The sequence below is a fragment of the Epinephelus fuscoguttatus genome, linkage group LG2, assembly GCF_011397635.1.
Source record: "Epinephelus fuscoguttatus linkage group LG2, E.fuscoguttatus.final_Chr_v1".
In the NCBI taxonomy this organism is placed as follows: Eukaryota; Metazoa; Chordata; class Actinopteri; order Perciformes; family Serranidae; genus Epinephelus; species Epinephelus fuscoguttatus.
The window spans coordinates 1,054,410-1,073,983 of NC_064753.1; the positions used below are offsets into that span (position 1 = coordinate 1,054,410).

The window sequence follows — 19,574 nt, forward strand, 5'->3', positions numbered from 1 at the left end:
CCTGTTCGCTCAATGTATATCTTCAGGGCTCTGACTGGGCATAGCCAAGGCCCGTCTCGAGCCCCCCCATCCCTTTCCTGGGAGGGGCGAAGGGACTTCAACTCCACTGGTTGATTCAGGTGAAAGTCTGAAAGCACTTTTGGCAGGAACGCAGGGTTCGGGCGCAAGAGAACACCTGCGTCATCGGGCAAGAATCTACAGCAGTTCTTGTGCGTCGACAGGGCCTGTAGCTCCCCCACTCTCCTAGCTGATGCCACCGCTATGAGGAACACAGCCTTAAGTGACAACCACTTTATGTCCGCTGACTCCAGGGGCTCGAAGGGTTCCCGTCACAAGGCAGTCAGCACCAGGTCTAGGTCCCATGTTGGGACAGCCAACCTTCTGCTGCATGGAGCAAGCCTCACAGCACCTTTCAGAAACTGCGAGATGAGGCTGCAATCACCATTGGCTAACCTGTTACCCCCAACACGAGCGGCCTCGATTGCTGCCACCATACCCCTAAGGGTAGATGGTGATTTCCCTGCCTCAAGCAACTCCTGCAGATATCGGAGCACCTCAGGAGCTGGACAGGTCAGTGCGTCCACATGGTTCGCCCTGCACCATGACGCAAAGAGGTCCCAGCGATACGAATACGCCGCCCTTGTTGATGGCGCTTGAGCACCCTGAATGGTCTGAACCACCGACTGTGCTAGCCCCATGCCCAACAGACTGGCCCTCTCAGGGGCCAGGCCCAGAGCTTGAGCCCCTGTGGAAAGGGGTGGAACAGGGCCCCCTGTGCCTGACTCAGAAGGTCCCGGCGAACTGGGAGTTCCCATGGCCTCCCGTCTAGGAGAGGTGCCACCCCTCAGAACCACATCATGTGAGGCCAGTTCGGAGCCACCAAGATCAGCCTCACCTCCTCCACCTGGACCCTCAGCAGCAGGGTTGGAAGGAGACTGAATGGGGGAAAGGCATACAGCAGCCCCGGAGGCCATTGGTGTGCCATGGCATCGACGCCCAGCGTGGGGGCGTCTCTCCCCATGGAAAAGAACAGCGGGCAGTGCGCGTTGTTCCTGGATGCAAACAGATCGGCAACTTCCCTGTCGAAACAACACCAGATTTCCTCGACCACCTCCGGGTGCAGTCGCCATTCCCCTGGGGTCGGGCCACCCCTGGAGAGCAGGTCCGCCCCCAGGTTCACCTGCCCAGGCACATGCATGGCTCTGAGCGACAGGAATCATGTGCCTGCCCATGTCCACAGCCTGTGTGCCACCCTGCAAAGACGTGGGGAGCCCAAGCCCCCCTGCCCGTTGACATAAGCCGCCGCCGCCGTGCTGTCCATTCTCACAAGCACGTGATGGCCCTGCAGGCTCGGTGCAAATTGCCGAAGTGCCAAGTAAATGGCCCTCAGCTCCAGGACATTGATGTGTTGGTCCATCCAGGCACCACTCCAGCTCCCGCTGGTGCCCTCGCCCTAGTGGACCACGCCCCATCCTGCCAGGGATGTGTCCGTAGAGATCACCTGGGGCGCAGCACTGGACCCCCCTGGAGATGTTGGCTGGGGTCTCCCACCATTTGAGGGCCACACGCAGCCTTCTGGTGACCCACACTGTGGCTTGTAAGTGCCTCTGTGGGCATAGCCCCCAGAAAAAGTGACACCTCTGTACTGGCTGCATGTGCAGAAGAGCCAGTGGCACCACCTGTACTGTTGCTGCCATAAGGCCCAAGAGGCGAAGACAAAGCCTTCAGGTAACCTTGGCTCCCAGTGAAAAATGAGAGAGGCAGATCCTGAGGGATTCCTGCCTTTCCTGTGTCAGTGTCACCAACCCAGTCCTGGCATCCAGCCACATGCCCAGGAACTGGGTGGTCTGTGCAGGCTGTAATCTGCACTTTTTTTCGTTGATACGCAGCCCCAGACTCCTGATGTGTGCCAACAACACTGATACATGGTGGCAACACTGCTTCTCCATCTGAGCACATAACAACCAATCGTCGAGGTAGTTCATTATCCTGAGACCCTGACACCGCAGAGGCCCCAAGACCGCGTCCAAACATCTGGTGAAGGTGCGAGGGGCCAGAGAGATGCCGAAAGGGAGGACACAGAACTCGAAGGTTCTGCCTTCGAAGGCGAACCTGAGAAACCGTCTGTGCCCTTCCCAGATCGGTACTTGAAAATAGGCATCCTTGAGGTCGACGGTTGCAAACCAGTCGCCTACCAGGATAGCCTGCTTCACCCTCAGTATAGTTAACATCTTGCACTTCAGAGGCCAGAGGAACTTGTTCAGTCCCCTGAGGTCTAATACAGGCCAGAGAGTACCGTCCCATTTCGGGACAAGGAAATAACGGGAATAAAACCCCGCCCGCTGGTTCTCCCTCCTCACCTCCCTGATGGCCCTCTTCTCGAGGAGAGTGCTGCAGGTCTGCAATGATTGAAAATGCAGCCAACCGAGTCACAGGAGGGGTGCGTATAAACTGTAAGCGGTACCCCTGGGTCATTGTAGAAACAACCCAGAGCTTCCCATGCCGCATGAACCCTCTGAGGACAGGGTCCGGCTTGGGATGACATCGTGTCAGGACTGAGGCGAGGGCTGGGGCGGTCCCTGGCCACCACTGCCTCGTCTCCCTCTCTTAGGCTTGCCCCGCCTGGATGCATCCAGCCGGCCCCTCAGATCCCCCTGACTCCAGTTAGACCAGGGGTCGGCAACCTTCAGCATACAAAGAGCCATTTGAGCCCATTTCCCACCAAATAAAACCCACCTAGAGCCGCAAACTCTGTTTGATCCCTAAAATGACGATAACACCACTTATAGTTTCATTACACTTATGCTATAGCATTTATGAAATCAAAAACTAGACAGAAAACGACTCACATTTTATTTCTGGGTGTAACGGAGCAAAACACCAAATTCTTTTGAACTCTAAAAAAAAAATACACTGGTCCTTCCCTTATTAATGAATTTAAAAAAAAAATCAACTCGCTCCAATATTCTGAAGGCATACAGATGCGGCATATTCGCTTTAACTAAAAAAGGGAAAACAAACAAATGCCAGTTTAAATGTTATTATGACGTAAGTCTATTTCAGTGTGCCGTGATCCTTTTATTTCTTCTCATGTACAGCAGTCAACCGTGGACCTGAATATAAAAACACAATCAGTTCAGGAACCAATATAAAAATATACATTTGCAAAATAATAGCTCATTAAATAATTTATTTCACCTGGTTAATGTGATTTCTGCTCTTGAACTTCGCTGCACAGCTTATCCATATCGGGGGTGTAAGACGTCACTTTGATCTTCACACAGGACTGCAAGCTGTCATCTGTGAGGCGAGACCGATATTTGCTTTTTATGAAGTTCATGCTGGAGAAGATCTGCTCGCATAAGTATGTGGATCCAAAGATCGACAGGACTCCAAACGCATACTTCTTCATGTTTATGTAAGTGTCGGGAATGGCACTCCATGTTTCGAACACAAGTTTGTCCGGTTTGGGCAGGTTTTCAATATCACTCCATTTGCGCCCCTGAGCAAGACTGGCCCTCTGACGAGCAACATCTTCAAGGTCAGCTGTCAAGCTTTTGAACTTAGACACCCATATGTCTTTGTCAGCTATGTCGGCCAGTTCGATCTCAAGATCGGGTTGACTCACACCTGTAAATGCAGTCATATTCAACAGAGCCGGGTCGATGCTCAGGGGAGTGATGGGGAAGGATAGTGTGTTTTTTTCCTTTCTGAACTCGCTGAATCTTCCCCCAAACGCAGTCTGCATTGTGATGATTGCACGGTGTAAATGCTCATAATTTATCTGAGCGTTGTGTGCTTCTTTGAACTCTCTTAACGAGGGGAAGTGAGACAGCGTACCTCTCTGTACATCTCTGGCAAACACGGTCATCTTGCGCTCAAACGCCAAGATTTCCTCCAGCATCTGCAGGGCTGTGCCTCCTTTCCCCTGAAGACTTTTGTTGAGTGTGTTAAGGTGCGCTGTCATATCCACCATGAAGTGCAGCTTTTCCAGCCACTCTGGCTGTTCTAGCTCAGGAAATGTGAGCCCTTTGCTTTCCAGGAAAGTTTTTACGTGCTGCAGACACACAGCAAACCGTTTCAGCACCTCCCCTCTGGACAGCCACCGGACTCTGTTGTGCAGCAGGAGATCGGAATATGTGCTTTCAACTTCTTCCAATAATGAACGGAACTGTCGGTGGTTTAATCCTTTTGCCATTATTTTGTTCACTATCTGAATGACAAGATTCATCACCTCTGTGCAGTCCGCAGGGAATGTTTGAGCACACAATGCCTCTTGATGCAGGATGCAGTGAAACGTCAGCAGCTTTCTATCCAGCGACTTCTGGAGTAAACTCACACACCCCTTCTGTGCTCCTGTCATACTCGGTGCTCCATCAGTAGCCACTGAAACCAGGTGGTTGGTGTTTATTTCTTTGGTTTTTAAACAATCCAACACAGCCTCACAGATGTCCTCCCCCCCGTGTTTGGCCTTTAAGTGGTATCAACTCAATTATTTCCTCCTGTGGCCCAGCAGAGTTCACATATCTGCATAGAAGCGCAACTTGCTCAATATCGCTGACATCTTTTGACTCATCACAGGCAATTGAGTACGCTGGAGCCGAATTAATATCCTTAACTTGTTGACTGGTGATGTTTGCTGCCATTTTTGTGGTCCTGTCCTTAACAGTCTTTGCAGAGAGAGGCATATCTTTAATTTTCTGAACAATTTCACTCTTGTTTTTGAAGTCCACGAATAGATGTTCTGATATCTTGATGAACGATTCTTTTAAATATTCTCCATCTGTGAACGGCTTTCCGTGCCTGGCGATCTCCTGAGCTGCTACAAAACTAGCTGAAGTACTTGAATTTGTAGACTTCATCCACCTCTTGAAAGTATTTTTGCTCTGATCAGCTTTCCGCAGCAGTTCCGAAACTGCTCTTTTTCGGTCATCTCCAGCTGGGTATTTTTCCGCGAATGCTGTGTGTTTGTTCTGGAAATGTCTTTCAACATTTGATTTTTTGTTGTTTGCTATTTTCTCCCCACATATTAAGCACACAGGTGAACCAACCTCGTCAACAGTGAAAGCAAATGAATATGTCCATGAAGCATTAAATGTTCTATTTTCATCAGAAATTTTTCTCTTTTTTGATCTGTCCATTGCTAGCTTACCGGGGGTTGACCGCTAAAAACAATACAATTGCTTGGCAGCAAGAGATGATGCATAGGGGGTGTGACGTATATTTCGATCGACAAAATATTAAAATACGTTTTATTTTTATATTACAAGATCACCTAACTCTCCAAAATAACAACTATTACATTAAAATAAACTAACTAAATAAAATAAAATAAATTAAAATTAAATAGCCATTATTTATTGACATTTTGTTTCAAAGCCAAAGGGAGCCACGGCAGAGGCATGAAAGAGCCGCATGCGGCTCCAGAGCCGCGGGTTGCCGACCCCTGAGTTAGACTGAGGAGGCTTAGGCTGCTGTGGCTGAGGCCGGCGCCAGTCCTGGCTCCGCCTTAAAGCACCAGACACCTCTCGAGCACAGCGACGAGCTTCCTGCACCTGCTGAAGCATCTTAGACGCATCCGGCCCAAACATTGCTGATGGCTCTACGGGCAGCTTGAGTAGACAAGCTCTATCCTCCGGCTGCAGCATAGACTGCGACAACCATAGGTGGCGTCTAACTGTCCAGAGTCCCGACATGGCTTTTCCAGCCGCCTCTGCCTGCTCCCTCATTAGCTTAGAGAGAAGTGAGGAGACCTGCTGCAGCTCCATTAGCAGGTCATCACTGCAACCCTCCTTCAGCTGCTGAGTCAGATGGCGTTGGTACAGGGATAATATGGCCCCTGTATTGGCCAGCTGGGTCTGGACCACCATAGCACCATGCATTTTGGTGAGCAAGGTGCCCATTATTTTGTAGTTTTTACTGGGGCAGCCACCTTTCCCAAGAACTGACTTAGATGGAGACACTAAGGCTGCCAAAGCCTGGTCCACCGGAGGTAACGGCCCACAGCCTATCTTCTCCCAATCGTGAACCGCCGCTAGGCGTCTACAGAGCCCAGACCAGCGACATGATGGTGTCTGAAACTGCTTCCGGAGCACATCCTCAAAGTCCGAGAGGAGGGGCACCAGGAAGCGTGTGGACTGCCCCCGCCTCATCATCAAAATGGGAGCGGGCAGGCCCCTGATTAGATGGCAACTCAATATTCAACGCAGCAGCTGCCCTGCTCACAATCTCCTGAAGGAGAGGGGGCTGCTGCTCATGTTCTTCCATGACTGTGTCCCTCCCTTCCTCTAAGGGGAACACATAGTCTGAGGGCTCCAGGCTCATAATATCAATCTCGCTATCTGACTCTGAGTCAGATTGGCAGCCCCTATCAGCCCCAACTGATATCATGGTGGAGGGTCCAGGGGCGGGAGGCTTGCTAGTTGTCGCCTGCGGCCCATGTGACACAGACCGCTCATGTCCGACTGATTTAATCACAATATTGGAGGGTGAAGGGGAACCTATGCCAGCTGGACTCTGCACTGCTGGAGCCACAGTCCTAGGGTGCTTGGCGGACTACAGTCCATGAGCAGGCGTGGGTGGCTGTGTTCTAAACACATGGCAGTGGGCCTCCCTTAATCTCGCTGACAAACAAAAACAGCTCATGTATGAGGATGGGTCATCCCTTGCCATGAGTGCATGATCACTACCTAAACAAATCACACAATAATCATGGCCATCCTCTGCAGGCATTTTCGCATTGCAGCCCCTGCAGGGAGGTCCCTCCCGACTTGCCATACTGACGTACCGGGCAAACCAGGAAGTGCCCTTGCACGCTGTGCCTTATGTTTGTAGCAACAGCAGCTAGCTGTTGCTACGGTGGTTTGTGGACACAGCAGCTAGCCTCCACGCTATTCCCACTGACTCGGTCGGTTTCGACAGCGGATAATGTGTTTCAGTGTTTGTTGTACACACACAGGATGACATGCAGGTGCGTTAGCCGGACACCCAGCGATACACCTTGTGCCACTCCCGAACATCACTGGGCAGAGAGGGATGCCACACCACGCCCGCCGACCAAATCAGCTTCGGTGGTGGACTATACCTGGGCGCGTTAGCAGAGCGGATCGTGCAATACGCCTTACAGTACCCCTTTCCAAGTTACTTTTCCAAACTAAGGATAAGAGAATAAAGAATAAAGACAGACCAGTAATCCCAAGAGGGGCCCGGAGACTGACTCTCTGCTCACACAATCGGCAAGTGGATCTACGCTAATCTCCTTTCTCAACAACACGTATGCTCTCACGTCTCCTACTGCCAGAGTGGAAATCAATGAATCAGTGATTACATGTGTACCTGGGGCTTTTAAGCTCACGCATGGGCCACGTAGTGGTGTGTCTTAAAGAAATATCCACGTCAACTGTCCCAGTGGGGTCAGTCCCCATTCATATGGAATATGTAACTGTGTGGAGAGATAGTCTCGATACGATAGAGAACAGCACTGCCATATAAAGCTTTAAGCCTGCATAGAAATCAAAGTAGAGACACAAAACATAATAAAAATACACATATACAATTCCCTCTTACCTGTACACCTCCCTGAACTTGGTGTAATCATATTCCCCATTTAACCGGTCTGTAGATTAACCTATCACTGTCCCAGTTACCTATACAAAACTATCAACTCTAACACAAGATCAGGTAATTATTATGATAGACATAGAAAATGTGCAGTAAACAGACATGCACGGAGAAATTAAGAGGAAAGAAAAACTCGTCAATTTAAAATTAACTAGCCTGCCATAGCTGAAGAATATAATAGAAAAGCAGCAAACAATTGTCAAAAAGCAGTGCCTGAATAGTGTGATGTGTGTGGTTGTGCTGCTGCCGTGGTCCTGCCTGATGCCTCCTGCTGCTGCTGTTATCATTAGTCATACTTCTACTGTTGTTATACACATATGATTATTGTCACATATGTATACTATATATGAATATATACTTTCAACATATTGTACCACAATAGCTGTAATTATTATTATAATAGTATTACTTTAATTAATGTTGTTGTAAGCTATTATCATTACCGTCTGTCCTGCATCTCTCTCTCTCTCTCTGTCTCTCTTTCTGTCTCATTGTGTCATACAGATTACTGTTAATTTATCATGTTGATCTGTTCTGTACGACATCTATTGCACGTCTGTCTGTCCTGGAAGAGGAATCCCTCCTCAGTTGCCTTGATTTGTGATATTGGGTTTTATCAATGAAATTGATTGATTGATCGATCGATTGAAATAGGCAAGAGTGGTTGCTATAGCAACAGGTCAGGACGTAAACAAAATAGTGGCTTAATTTGTCAACAACAGACATTATATGTCACTGGCGCCCTTAAGTTGAATAAACGATAGACATTACAGGATCGATCATGTTGCCTTCCAAGTCGAGTTACAGTTATTAATCTGTAACCCTACACAGTCTCTGGGTCATGCGTCTCTGACAGCAGCAGCTCCACCACCTGTGTCCATTGCAAGTTGAGGGTCGGTGAATGAGTGCTCCTCTTCACTGGACAAAGTAATGCAGAACCTTGCTGCTGGATGGCAGAAGCCAAATCGGGTGCCTCGGATGTCACGGAGCAGTTTCCTCACGTATCCAAAGGCGGCTCGCTTTTTGGCCAGACTGGTAGACAGGTCGGGGAAGATGTATATGGCCCGTCCGTTGTAAGACAGAGAGCCGATCTGGCGTGTCTGGCGAAGGATGAGTTCATGGATGTGGAAGTAGTGGACCCTGATGACTCTGAAGCAAAGAGCTCACATGTGACCCCAACAACACCCACACAGAGTTTAAAGCCTGCATCTCCGTACCAATCATTTAGAACTGAAGAAGCTTCTTGGATGAGAGGCAAAACGTCTTCAAAAAACGCAAGCAAATCCAGTTGCCTACAATATAGCACTTATGATCACAGCAGAGGAACAGACTGCAGTGTATCATTCACTCCGTTGAGAAGGTCAGTGGCTGCATTCTGCCATCCCTCCAGAACCCTGAAGTGGGCAGGAAAGATTATGGCCGACGCCTCCCACCCTGAACACAAACTCTTTGTGACACTCCCCACTGGTGGGAGGCTGCGGTCCATTAGGACCAAAATAGTGGCGGCTGCTGGTCTTTCAAGGAGGGGAAGCTCATTGTCGGCCTACATCATAAAATGTGTCCGTTTATTTATACATAAATTCTACCCTCTGGGGCTGCTGCGCGAGGCTAGTGTGACCACCTGTGAGTGCTTTGGGACAGTGGAGGGGCTCACAGCAGCACCCGCTGCTCGTTGGGGACAGTAACTGCAGAGCGACAGAAGTCAGAGTCTCCAAACATGAGTACAGTCTCCAATAACACCAGAAAAAGATGCTAGATTTGTTGCTAGTCGTTTTTAACAAAGAAAAAGTCACTAAGAGGATTGCAAAAGTCTCCAGATCAACTCGGAACGATGGAATGAAACTTGAAAAATGCTCCGGTGGTGGTTTATATTTCAAGATCGCTGATTCGCTCATTTCGTTGTCAATCAAAAAGGGATTCAGCCTCAGACAGATCATCCAATCATCATGCAGAAGCCCAGCGTCCAGGCCAGCCGAGGCCAGCCCACTGCCCCATAGACCCACCAGGGGCGCTGAGCCTCCGATGGGCGGGACAAAACCGAACATTTATCCAATGACTGTCTAGTTTTGCTGCAGTGGAACAACCCACTCTATGCTTCCCCATTGAAGTCTTTGGACGCTGAGCTTCGACACTGTTTAATGCACTTTGACGCTACGGGAATGAATGAAGAAAGTTGCGTCAGTGACCTGTGATAAGTAGCTGATTCTGAACAAAAGTTGAACGCGTTCCAGCGCATATTTAGTCAATGAAATGTAAACACAACAGTACATATTTGACCACTTTTTGACCACTGACATGGACTCTCATACCCCCTGCCCTCCCATTAAACACTGTCTATATGCATTACATTAATGCACATCTGGGAATATTACTTATGCACGTTGCACACATTTGCACCGCTTGGAATTTTTGCACATCACCTGCTTAATATTTTTGCACCTCCTGCACAGAACTGTACAGTTTTTTTCTGAAACATCTATATTGTACATATTTGTATGGTATAGTGCTTTCTAAAAGTTTCTTTGCCATACTTCATTGTGTTTTTTTCTATTCACATGTATGTTCTTGAGTGTTGCAGTGCCTTGCCTTACTTAAATTCTTTTTACAGGTTCACTGTATGTTAATATGTATGCTCTAAAAAACCAAAGCAAATTCCTTCCGTAAGTGAAAACCTACTTGACAATGAATACTTTTTTGATTCTGATTCTAGTCACCAATTTGCTCTTAACCACAGAACACACACACTGATTCTAACATTAAAAAGCCTCATAGAAATACTGTAACTGGAATGAGTGTCCTCATTTCTTTATATCCTCAAATATAACATCTATCATTTTTATCTACAAATGCTGAACAATATAACAGAATCAGAATCAGAGATACTTTATTGATCCCTGGGGGGAAATTGTTGGCGTTACAGGTGCTCCTTAAAAGAGTAGAAAGATACATTGTATAGTGTAAAAATATATATAATAACATTTACACATGTAGCCACGTGTACCATATAATACTGTTCATTGCCTTCAATAGTACGACAGTCCAAATAATGACTGAATAACAAGAACAATAAACACATTCAATTCACATTGGAGTTGACCTCTGGCTCAGTTATTATCTATAATCTATAATTATTATTATCTATACCTCTCCATACACCTCACAATGTGCAGTCATACTCTGGCTACCACTCATTATTCATTTTTTAAAATTGTTTATAACAATCAATAATCACAGATGAATGAAGTGAAGCAAAAAATTAAATACTTGCCTCAAACATGTAGTGGAGTACTATCAGAAGTGTACAGGTACACAAAATCTAGATATATGAGGAAAGAACAAATCCGGTGTGTGAGTAAATGTACTAAGTGAATTTCCACCTGCATGTCTTTGTTTCCCAGGCAGGCCAGAGAGATTGTTCTGAAGTACGAGGGCCAACTGACCAGAACCAGAGGTTACCAGACTGCGGGAGCTGATGTATGTACGCACCCACCAGTCACTTACACCCAACATGTAGTAACACTGATCCCAGATTTAAATGCAACTTTATAGACAAACAGTGTGTAATCCATTATTAGAACTTTCATTGTAATGCTGCCTATATTTACCTTCAAGAGTTCCTTATTTACATAGAAACTAAACAACCAAAATGACTTTAAGTGCACTGATTGGTTAAAATAAGAATATTAGCAAATCAGAGGATGACTCCAAAATGCTTCCTACCATCTTCCTGGTTTAGAACATGGCTAGTATCCTCAAAGGTCCTTTTTGTAGAGCCATAGAGTATGGTGGTTATGCTTCATCAAGGGGTGGCCAAGACACAACATGAAAAGAACCCATCTTCTTCAAATCTCAAGCAGCCACAAAGACAGATTATGGAATATAAAGACGTATGTCTTTATTTTCAGCTTTACAAAGGTGGATCAGGAAGAACCTGATCTCACAGAAATACATGAAATGACCACGACCTCGTAACACAGCATTCCATGGTGGCAGCACGTAATGGGTTGAAATTACGTGCCGTTACCACGGAAACAATGCCAATGTAAAGTCAATTAGGATCCTTTTTCATGGTGTACACATGGATTCCCTGATTCAACAACGTCACGTCAACCTCGTTGTCCTCAATGATATCTTTAACATTCCTGTATACACACAAAAACACGGAAGTGTCCTTGATAACTCAACAATATGACAGGTTAATGTCAAGGCCATAAAATAAAATAAATGTATTTTGCCAGCTTTTGATAGCGTAGGCTTTAAGAGCATTGTGCTGTGGGCGGATGGGGCGTGTTCCACTACTGTTTTGTAGCTACTGTCTGCCGTGTGTTGGCTTCATTCCATTTCAGATTACCGTCCGTCTGCCATAACCGAATCCAAACGCCACTAACAAATAAATAAATAAATGAAGAAGAAGAAAAAAATAAGGCTGAGCACGGAAGAACCAGAGAGGAAACACCATCACATGGAGGGAGGCAGCCGCCGCTGCAACCTGGCCACCCTCCACTCCACCAGGGGAGAGCGGCGCACACACTCCCACTGAGGAAACACTGGAGTTAAGAACTAAACTGTGATAAATGACATAAAATATTAAGATGTAGGTCTAACATAAAATAAATTCATTATCAAATAAATTAAAACATATAGCCTACAGTAGATAAAAGTAGAGCATGCTAAAAGTAAATACAATAATAGGCTAAATAGTATCTAAACAATAATAAAGTATCTAAACAATAATAAATTGAATCTAAGTTATCTATTAGGCTACCATTCCACTCTGTAAATAGATTTTAAAATTTCAATATCATTTTAATACTATGTTTGCTTATTTCATTATTCTTATTATTGGTTTTAAGGTTTAGTAGTATTTAATTTTCTGAGGATGACTCATTTTAGTAACTATCTACAGTAAAAAAGAAAAAAACAAGCAAATAAACAAATAAAAATCATTATATACACTGGGCCTTCAAAGTGCTCTCTGAAACTTCACCTGGCATGGCTTGTGTCCAAAAATAAAAAAAATCAAAACTTTGTTGTAGAGCTAAACCAAATACATCATTGGAAAGGTCTCAACCTGGAGATTAACATATATCAGTATGAAGATTCTATATGGCTCCTGCTTTGAGCCATTCACCTTTGAACCTTGACCTCAGTGCATGTTTGAGGGCTTATAACTCAGCAACAAAAGGGGGTACAGACATGGGACCAACTGTTATAGAGAGCTCTTGACCTCAACTATCATGTGAGTGTAGTCAACAACTGGGGGTGCTGTCAGATATGGGTAAAATATGGATAAAATTAATTTTCACCCATTTAGAAATTAGATATTTAAAATCTGATTACACAAGTGTGTTTACCATCCCCTTAAAGTCCACACTGTACTCTCAATTCAGTGTTTACAACTTCCAAATCTAGGAAAAACACTTCCCTGGGACCGCGCCATGCAGTTGGTTACATATCAGCAACATAGTTGTAGTTCTTCTGATTTGCAAAGTAGGGTTCTAAATAGGGTTGTAAAAAGATATTTCTACCCAATATATCTAATATCTAGTAAAGCCGAACTAGTTATTACACTGCACCTAGATGGACTATATTAAGAAAAAGTAAAGTTGTCGGCTAATTTTTGATATTTTAGCTAATATGCTAGAAACTGTGTTTTTAGGACGGTAGGTTTGTTTGCGGCTTGTAAAATAGAGTTGTAAAATAGGGTCGTAAAAAGATCGATCTACTGAATATATCTAATATCTAGTAAAGCTGAACTAGTAATGATACTGCACCTAGATGAACTATGTTAAGAAAAAGTAAGGATGATGGTTAATTTCAGATAATTTAGATAGTACTCTAAAAACGGCGTTTTTGGGACGATCGGTTTTTTGCAGCTTGTTGTAAAATAGAGCTGTAAAAAGATACCTCTACTGAATATATCAAATGTCTAGTAAAGCCCTAACCCCACCCTCCTCCATGGTTGGTCATTGATCCTGAAAGGCTCAGATCATTCCCACTTGTTGGTGCCCAAAGAGCCTGTCCACATTGGACCTTATGGGGGACCCATTGCCATCCATACTGCCCTGGGTTGGGCTGTTCAGGGCCCAGCCAATGCCTTACCTCGACCTCCGACTTCTGGTGCACAAACCTTATTTACACTCTGCGACACTATATCCTGCCCTGCTACTGCCGAGTTGATGGAGAATGTGGAGAGACTGTGGAGTCTAGATTCCTTCCCACACCATAAGGAGAAGGAAGTAACCCGGTCTAAGCAAGATCATTATTGCCTGGAGCTGCTTGAGACGAAAACTGTAGTCAAAGAAGCAAGTGGAGTCTCTTGGTATGCTACCCCATTGCTCAGAGCACCCAACAGTCTGCAGTTAACCTCTTCAACCCATAACTTGTTACCATGGCTGCGAGGAACTGAACACAGGTTGAAGAAGGACCCTGAGGTAATTGAGATCTGCAACCAGGAGATCCTGAAACTGGTTGAGGTGGAGTATGTGAAGGAGGTGGATCCCAAAGATGATCAGCCAGGTTCAGAATCTTGGTATGTTCCACATCACATCATCAAACAAGCAAGTGGGAAACCTCGACTGGTGTTCAACTGCTCTTTCCAGCTTGATGGTCTGAACCTGAATCGCAGCTTTCTTCCCGGTCCAACTCTGGGTCCCTCTGTCCTTGGCATGCTCCTCCGTTTCCGTGAGCATAGCGTGGCCATCAGTAGTGACATCAAATCTATGTTCCACCAAGTTCACCTACTCCCTGCTGACAGACCACTGCTCAGATTCCTCTGGCGAGCTATGGCTCAAGCTACACACCCAAAGACCTATGAGTGGCAGGTGTTACCTTTTGGTACGACTTGTAGCCCTTGTTGTGCCATTTACGCCCTGCAGCGTCATGCAAAAGAGCACCCAGAGAGTGACAATGAAGTGTTGAACTCCGTGTTGAGGGCGTTCTATGTCGACAATTGCCTGCAGAGCTTCCCTTCCTCAGCCACAGCCAAAGCACTTTTGGACAAACTTCATGCCACACTATCCCAAGGGGGATTTGAAATTCGCCAGTGGGCGAGTAATGACTCCAGTGTTGTCGAACACCTCCCTCCAGAGGCAAGATCTGTTAGCACGGACTTGTGGCTCTCTCAAGCTGGCATTGACCCCCAGGAATCCACCTTGGGCTTGCGCTGGAGCTGCCTTCCTGATAGCATGGGATACAAACATTGTGTGACACCCATCAAGATGCCCACGCTCCGCCTAATCTATCGCATTCTTGCCAGTCAATATGATCCCTTAGGGTATATCTTACCTTATACCACCAGGGCCAAAGTGTTGGTTCAGGACTTGTGGAAGACCAAGCAAGGCTGGGATGACCCCATAACTCCATCTGAACTGGTTGATCGATGGCTGAAGTGGGAACAGGAACTGGCTGACCTCTCAAGCATCAGACTGCCTCTCTACTATCTGCCCTCTTGTGCTGACCAGTCAGGTGTATACAGAGAGCTGCATGTCTTCTGTGATGCCTTGGAAAGGGCCTATGGCACCGTGGTCTACTTACACGTCCATGACAGCCAAAATCAGGTTCATGTGGCATTCATCATGGCCCACTCTAGAGTGTCACCGAAGAGACAGCTGTCAGTGCCACGACTTGAACTGAGTGCTGCCTTGTTAGGGACGCAGTTAGCCACCACCTTGAAGTCTGAACTTATTTTGCCACTGGCCCGAACCATCCTTTGGAGTGACTCCACAACAGTATTGACCTGGTTGAAGTCTGAGTCGTGCCCCTACAAGGTCTTTGTTGGCACTCGTATTGCAGAGATCCAAGAACTCACAGACTCAGATGACTGGAGATATGTGGACAGTCCAAACAACCCAGCTGATGCCCTGACCCGAGGCAAGACACTGCGTGACCTGGCTTAACCTAACTGCTGGACAGATGGACAGACCTTCCTTCCTTCAAAACCCTGAGACTTGCTGGCCTGTTGCTCCGGATGTCTCCCACACATCACTCACAGACAGCATGAATTAAGGAAAGCTGCTATGTGCCTGAATGTTTCTGCTGCCACTGGTGCATTGCTGAATGCCCCTCAGCATCAAAGCTGGAGTGACCTCATCACTGCCACTGAGCAGACATTGACCCAATCCGATAAAGTGGCCAAAGGTGCAGCAGCCGAAACCTTCATTTTGCAACAAGCCTGGGAGTCATGTTTCCCTGAAGAACTTGATGCTCTTCGTAAAGGAAAGCCACTCTCTAGGCAAAGTCGTCTACTCTCACTCTCTCCTGAACTGGATCCAGATGTTGGGCTGATGAGAGTAGGAGGAAGACTACGTAGATCCCAGGACCTGGACCCAGACATCATCCACCCAATCATTCTGGACCCAAAGCATCCTGCCACACAGCTCATCATTAAGCAATATGACGAGTCCCTGCTGCATCCGGGCCCAGAGAGGGTCTTTGGAGAGTTGAGACGCAAGTATTGGATCTTGGGAGGAAGACCAGCCATCCGTAAACATCAGCACAGTTGCAGGGAGTGTCAGAGGTGGAAATCCTCTTCTGAAGTGCCCAAGATGGCTGATCTGCCCCCGGCAAGGCTGCGTCTCTTCAAACCACCATTCTGGTCCACCGGTGTAGACTGTTTCAGACCCTTCTCATTCACCATGGCCGTAAAACAGAGAAGCGATAGGGAATTATCTTCAAATGCTTAACCACTCGTTGCTTACATCTAGATTTGCTTGGAAGCCTAGATGTTGATGCCTTTCTCCTAGCTCTCCGTCATTCCATCTCCCGTCCTTTGAGATCTGGGCAGACAGGGGAACAAACTTCCGAGCTGGGGACAGGGAGTTGAATCAATGTTTCCAGGCCATGGAACCCAAGCTTCAGGAACACTTGGCCAATCAGCAGATTTCATTCAACGTCAATCTGCCAGGTGCTCCACACTTTGGAGGAGTCTGGGAGCGCGAAATCAGATCCGTCCTACGAGTGACTCTTGGGAATCAGACCACTTCTGAAGCTGTCCTTCACACCGTCCTGATTGAGGTAGAGGGCATTATGAATTCAAAGCCTCTAGGCTATCTTTCATCTAATGCCAGTGATCCTGATCCTGTCACTCCCAATTTGCTCTTGATGGGGCGGCGGGACGCCTCCCTGCCACAAGCCATCTTTGCCAACAGCAAGCTCCTTGGGCGAAGAAAGTGGCATCATAGCCAGATGTTGGCCGACCATTTCTGGACATTCGTGACTATTTGCCTAACCTACAACCCAGAGGAAAGTGGCTGAGGGAAGTCAAGAATCTTGAAGTAGGGAAGACTGTTCTGATCCTTGACCCGCAACTGCCTCAGGCCTCTTGGCCAACAGGAGTTACAGCTGTCACGGCCGGTAGAGATGGATGCGTTCGGTCTGTTGACATCCAAGTCAGCCATCAAACTTACACCAGACCCGTGTCTTGTCTGAGGGTGCTTCCTGAGTTGGCAGAAGAGTGAGTCTTCCTTCCAGGAGGAATTGATCCCAATTCCAGGGCGGCTGTGAAAAGACGACCTGGACTAGGTGCTTTCTCAGTTCAGTTTCTTTCCAAATAAATACAAATAAATATGGTGAATCTGCCAAAGTGAACCCAGCAGATACCTGCCACCTGGCCACGCCCACCTTACCTGCCGGGTAAGGGGCAGAGACCATAAATTGTTTGTTCACCCCTCAGTTCATCCTTTGCACTCCCTGCCAGCACTCCAGTATATCCATGTATCCTGATTTGTGTGCGTCTTCAAGTTAACGTGAGTGGTCAATTCATCATTTTGATTGTTTCATTTGTATGCCTTTTGTGGGGGCTTTGCTGACATGTGCTCTGCTACCCTAATCCCAGACATGTGCCAGGAGCCATGTAAGATTGTTTGTTGCTTGACCATTTTACTGTTTAATTCAAAGGTCAAAGGTCAAAGGTCAAATTTATTTATATAGCACATTTAAAACAACTGAGATTTGCCAAAGTGCTGTACAATATTGAAAGCACTAAAGTATTAAAATACAACTATGGAAATAGAAAAATACAGTAGTAGAGCACACAAGAGTAACAATAGAAAACAAAATAAAGTGCACAATAGGCACAAAAAGTTGTGGTAGTTGTGTATTGTATATTCACACATACTTATTTGTTGTTTATTGTTTGATTGACCACTCTGTTGTTTCATTGTAATTATATTGTCTCTTTGTTTATCTCTTTTCTGATGCAGCACACGAAAATAAGCCATGACAAAGACAGATAAAGATCAAATCAAAGATAAATAAAAGCTACTGGTGTTGCATCGAAACCTGCCTTCTCCCTTGCCTAATTCCATCACTCCACTCCTTGCCATTGACGTCTTCTGACCGAGACTTTGTCCACCGAACACTCACTCTCCCCAAACCACATCACCCCTACAGTTCCTTCAGTGAATGTGAACAAACTGAAATTGATAGGATAAATAGGATTTAAACCAGCTTAGTGCAAAACCTTTTAGGCCAATTAAATGTTGCAGTCGCTGTAGCAGAATTTGATCGTCAATTGTGTCAAATGTGGCACTAAGATCTACTAAAACAAGTACAGAGACGAGTCCTTTGTCAGAAGCAATCAGAAGATCCTTTGTAATTTTACTAGTGCTGTCTCTGTGCTATGATGCACTCTAAATCCTGACTGAAATTCCTCAAATAAATTAGCGTGGAGAAAGTCACACAGCTGGTTTGCGACTACTTTCTCAAGGATCTTTGAAAGAAAGGGAAGATTAGATGTAGGCCTATAGTTGGCTAACACCTCTGGATCCAGGGTGGGCTTTTTTAGAAGAGGTTTAATTACAGTTACCTTAAATGACTGTAGTACATAGCCTGTTAATAAAGATAAATTGATCATGTCTGTTATAGAAGTGTTAACTAAAGGTAAGACTTTGTTAAGTAGCCTAGTTGGGATGGGGTCTAAGATACATGTTGATGATTTAGATGAAGAAATCATTGAAGTCAGTTGTTGAAGGGTAATCGGGGAGAAGCAATCTAAATATATATCAGGTCTTACAGCTGTGTTTAAGTTCCCTGTGATTGAAGGCAGATTTGTACTGTGTGAGGACAAGAGGTCTCTAATAGTTAGAATTTTGTCATTAAAAAAGCTCATAAAACCATTACTGCTGAGGACTAAAGGAATACAAGGCTCAATAGAGCTGTGACTCTCTGTCAGCCTGGCTACAATGCTAAAAAGAAACCTGGGGTTTCTTTATTTTCTTCTACATATGTCCGTCGCCACACAGCTCTTCTGTCTCTTCTGGCCTCCTCTGTAGGAGAATGGACTCGTGGTGAGGCAGAGTTCCTCACTCCGCCACTGCCACACTGTCACATCATAACGCTCTGGGCTTTCTTGACTCTGCTTTCGGCTCCCCGTACTCTGCTGGCGTCTGGACAGTAGCACTCTTGGCGCTGCTTGTTGGCTCGTCTGCTGTCCTTGTGCTCCTCACCTGTCCACTGCTCCTCTCTGGTCTCTCTACTGCGCTCATGTTTCCTGTGTGGAGTCCTAAGTCCCTCCTCCTGATAGCCGATTGGTCGCCGGCCACTCCGTTCTCCAGCGCCATTGGTCAGTCTATCAGAAGGTAAAAGCGCTTCACAGATGCAGGTTATAGACATAAGCCCCTTTTACACTGCCAGATTTTTGGCGAATGTTGGGCTGTTTTGCTGACAAGCTGCGAGCGTTTAGAGACACAGATTGGCGAGTTGATCCCTCCTATTTAAAAAGGGCTTTAATGACAAATGCCCCGGCAGGAAGTAAAATAATACAATTAAAACTCAAACCATTTCAACCTAAAACCAAACAATAAAAGACATTAAAATCAGGCAATAAAACCCATCAAACACAATAAAACATGCACATAAAAACACAACACTAAAGTAAAGTCATGCACAATAAATACAACACAATATGAACGCACAAAAAATAAAACCTATACTTCCGCCGTGCAACATAAAAA

General features: G+C 46.1%; 1 protein-coding gene across 2 annotated transcripts in view; it reads left to right on the forward strand.

Moving 5' to 3' along the window:
* The window catches only part of LOC125905023 (transmembrane channel-like protein 3), a 223,276-nt gene that overhangs the window by 44,636 nt on the left and 159,066 nt on the right, over positions 1–19,574 (forward strand). For both annotated transcript variants that reach the window (XM_049602785.1, XM_049602791.1), the window contains exon 3: positions 11,019–11,094. In XM_049602785.1, coding sequence (XP_049458742.1) covers positions 11,019–11,094 — 76 coding nt within the window. The remainder of the gene's footprint in view (positions 1–11,018; positions 11,095–19,574) is intronic.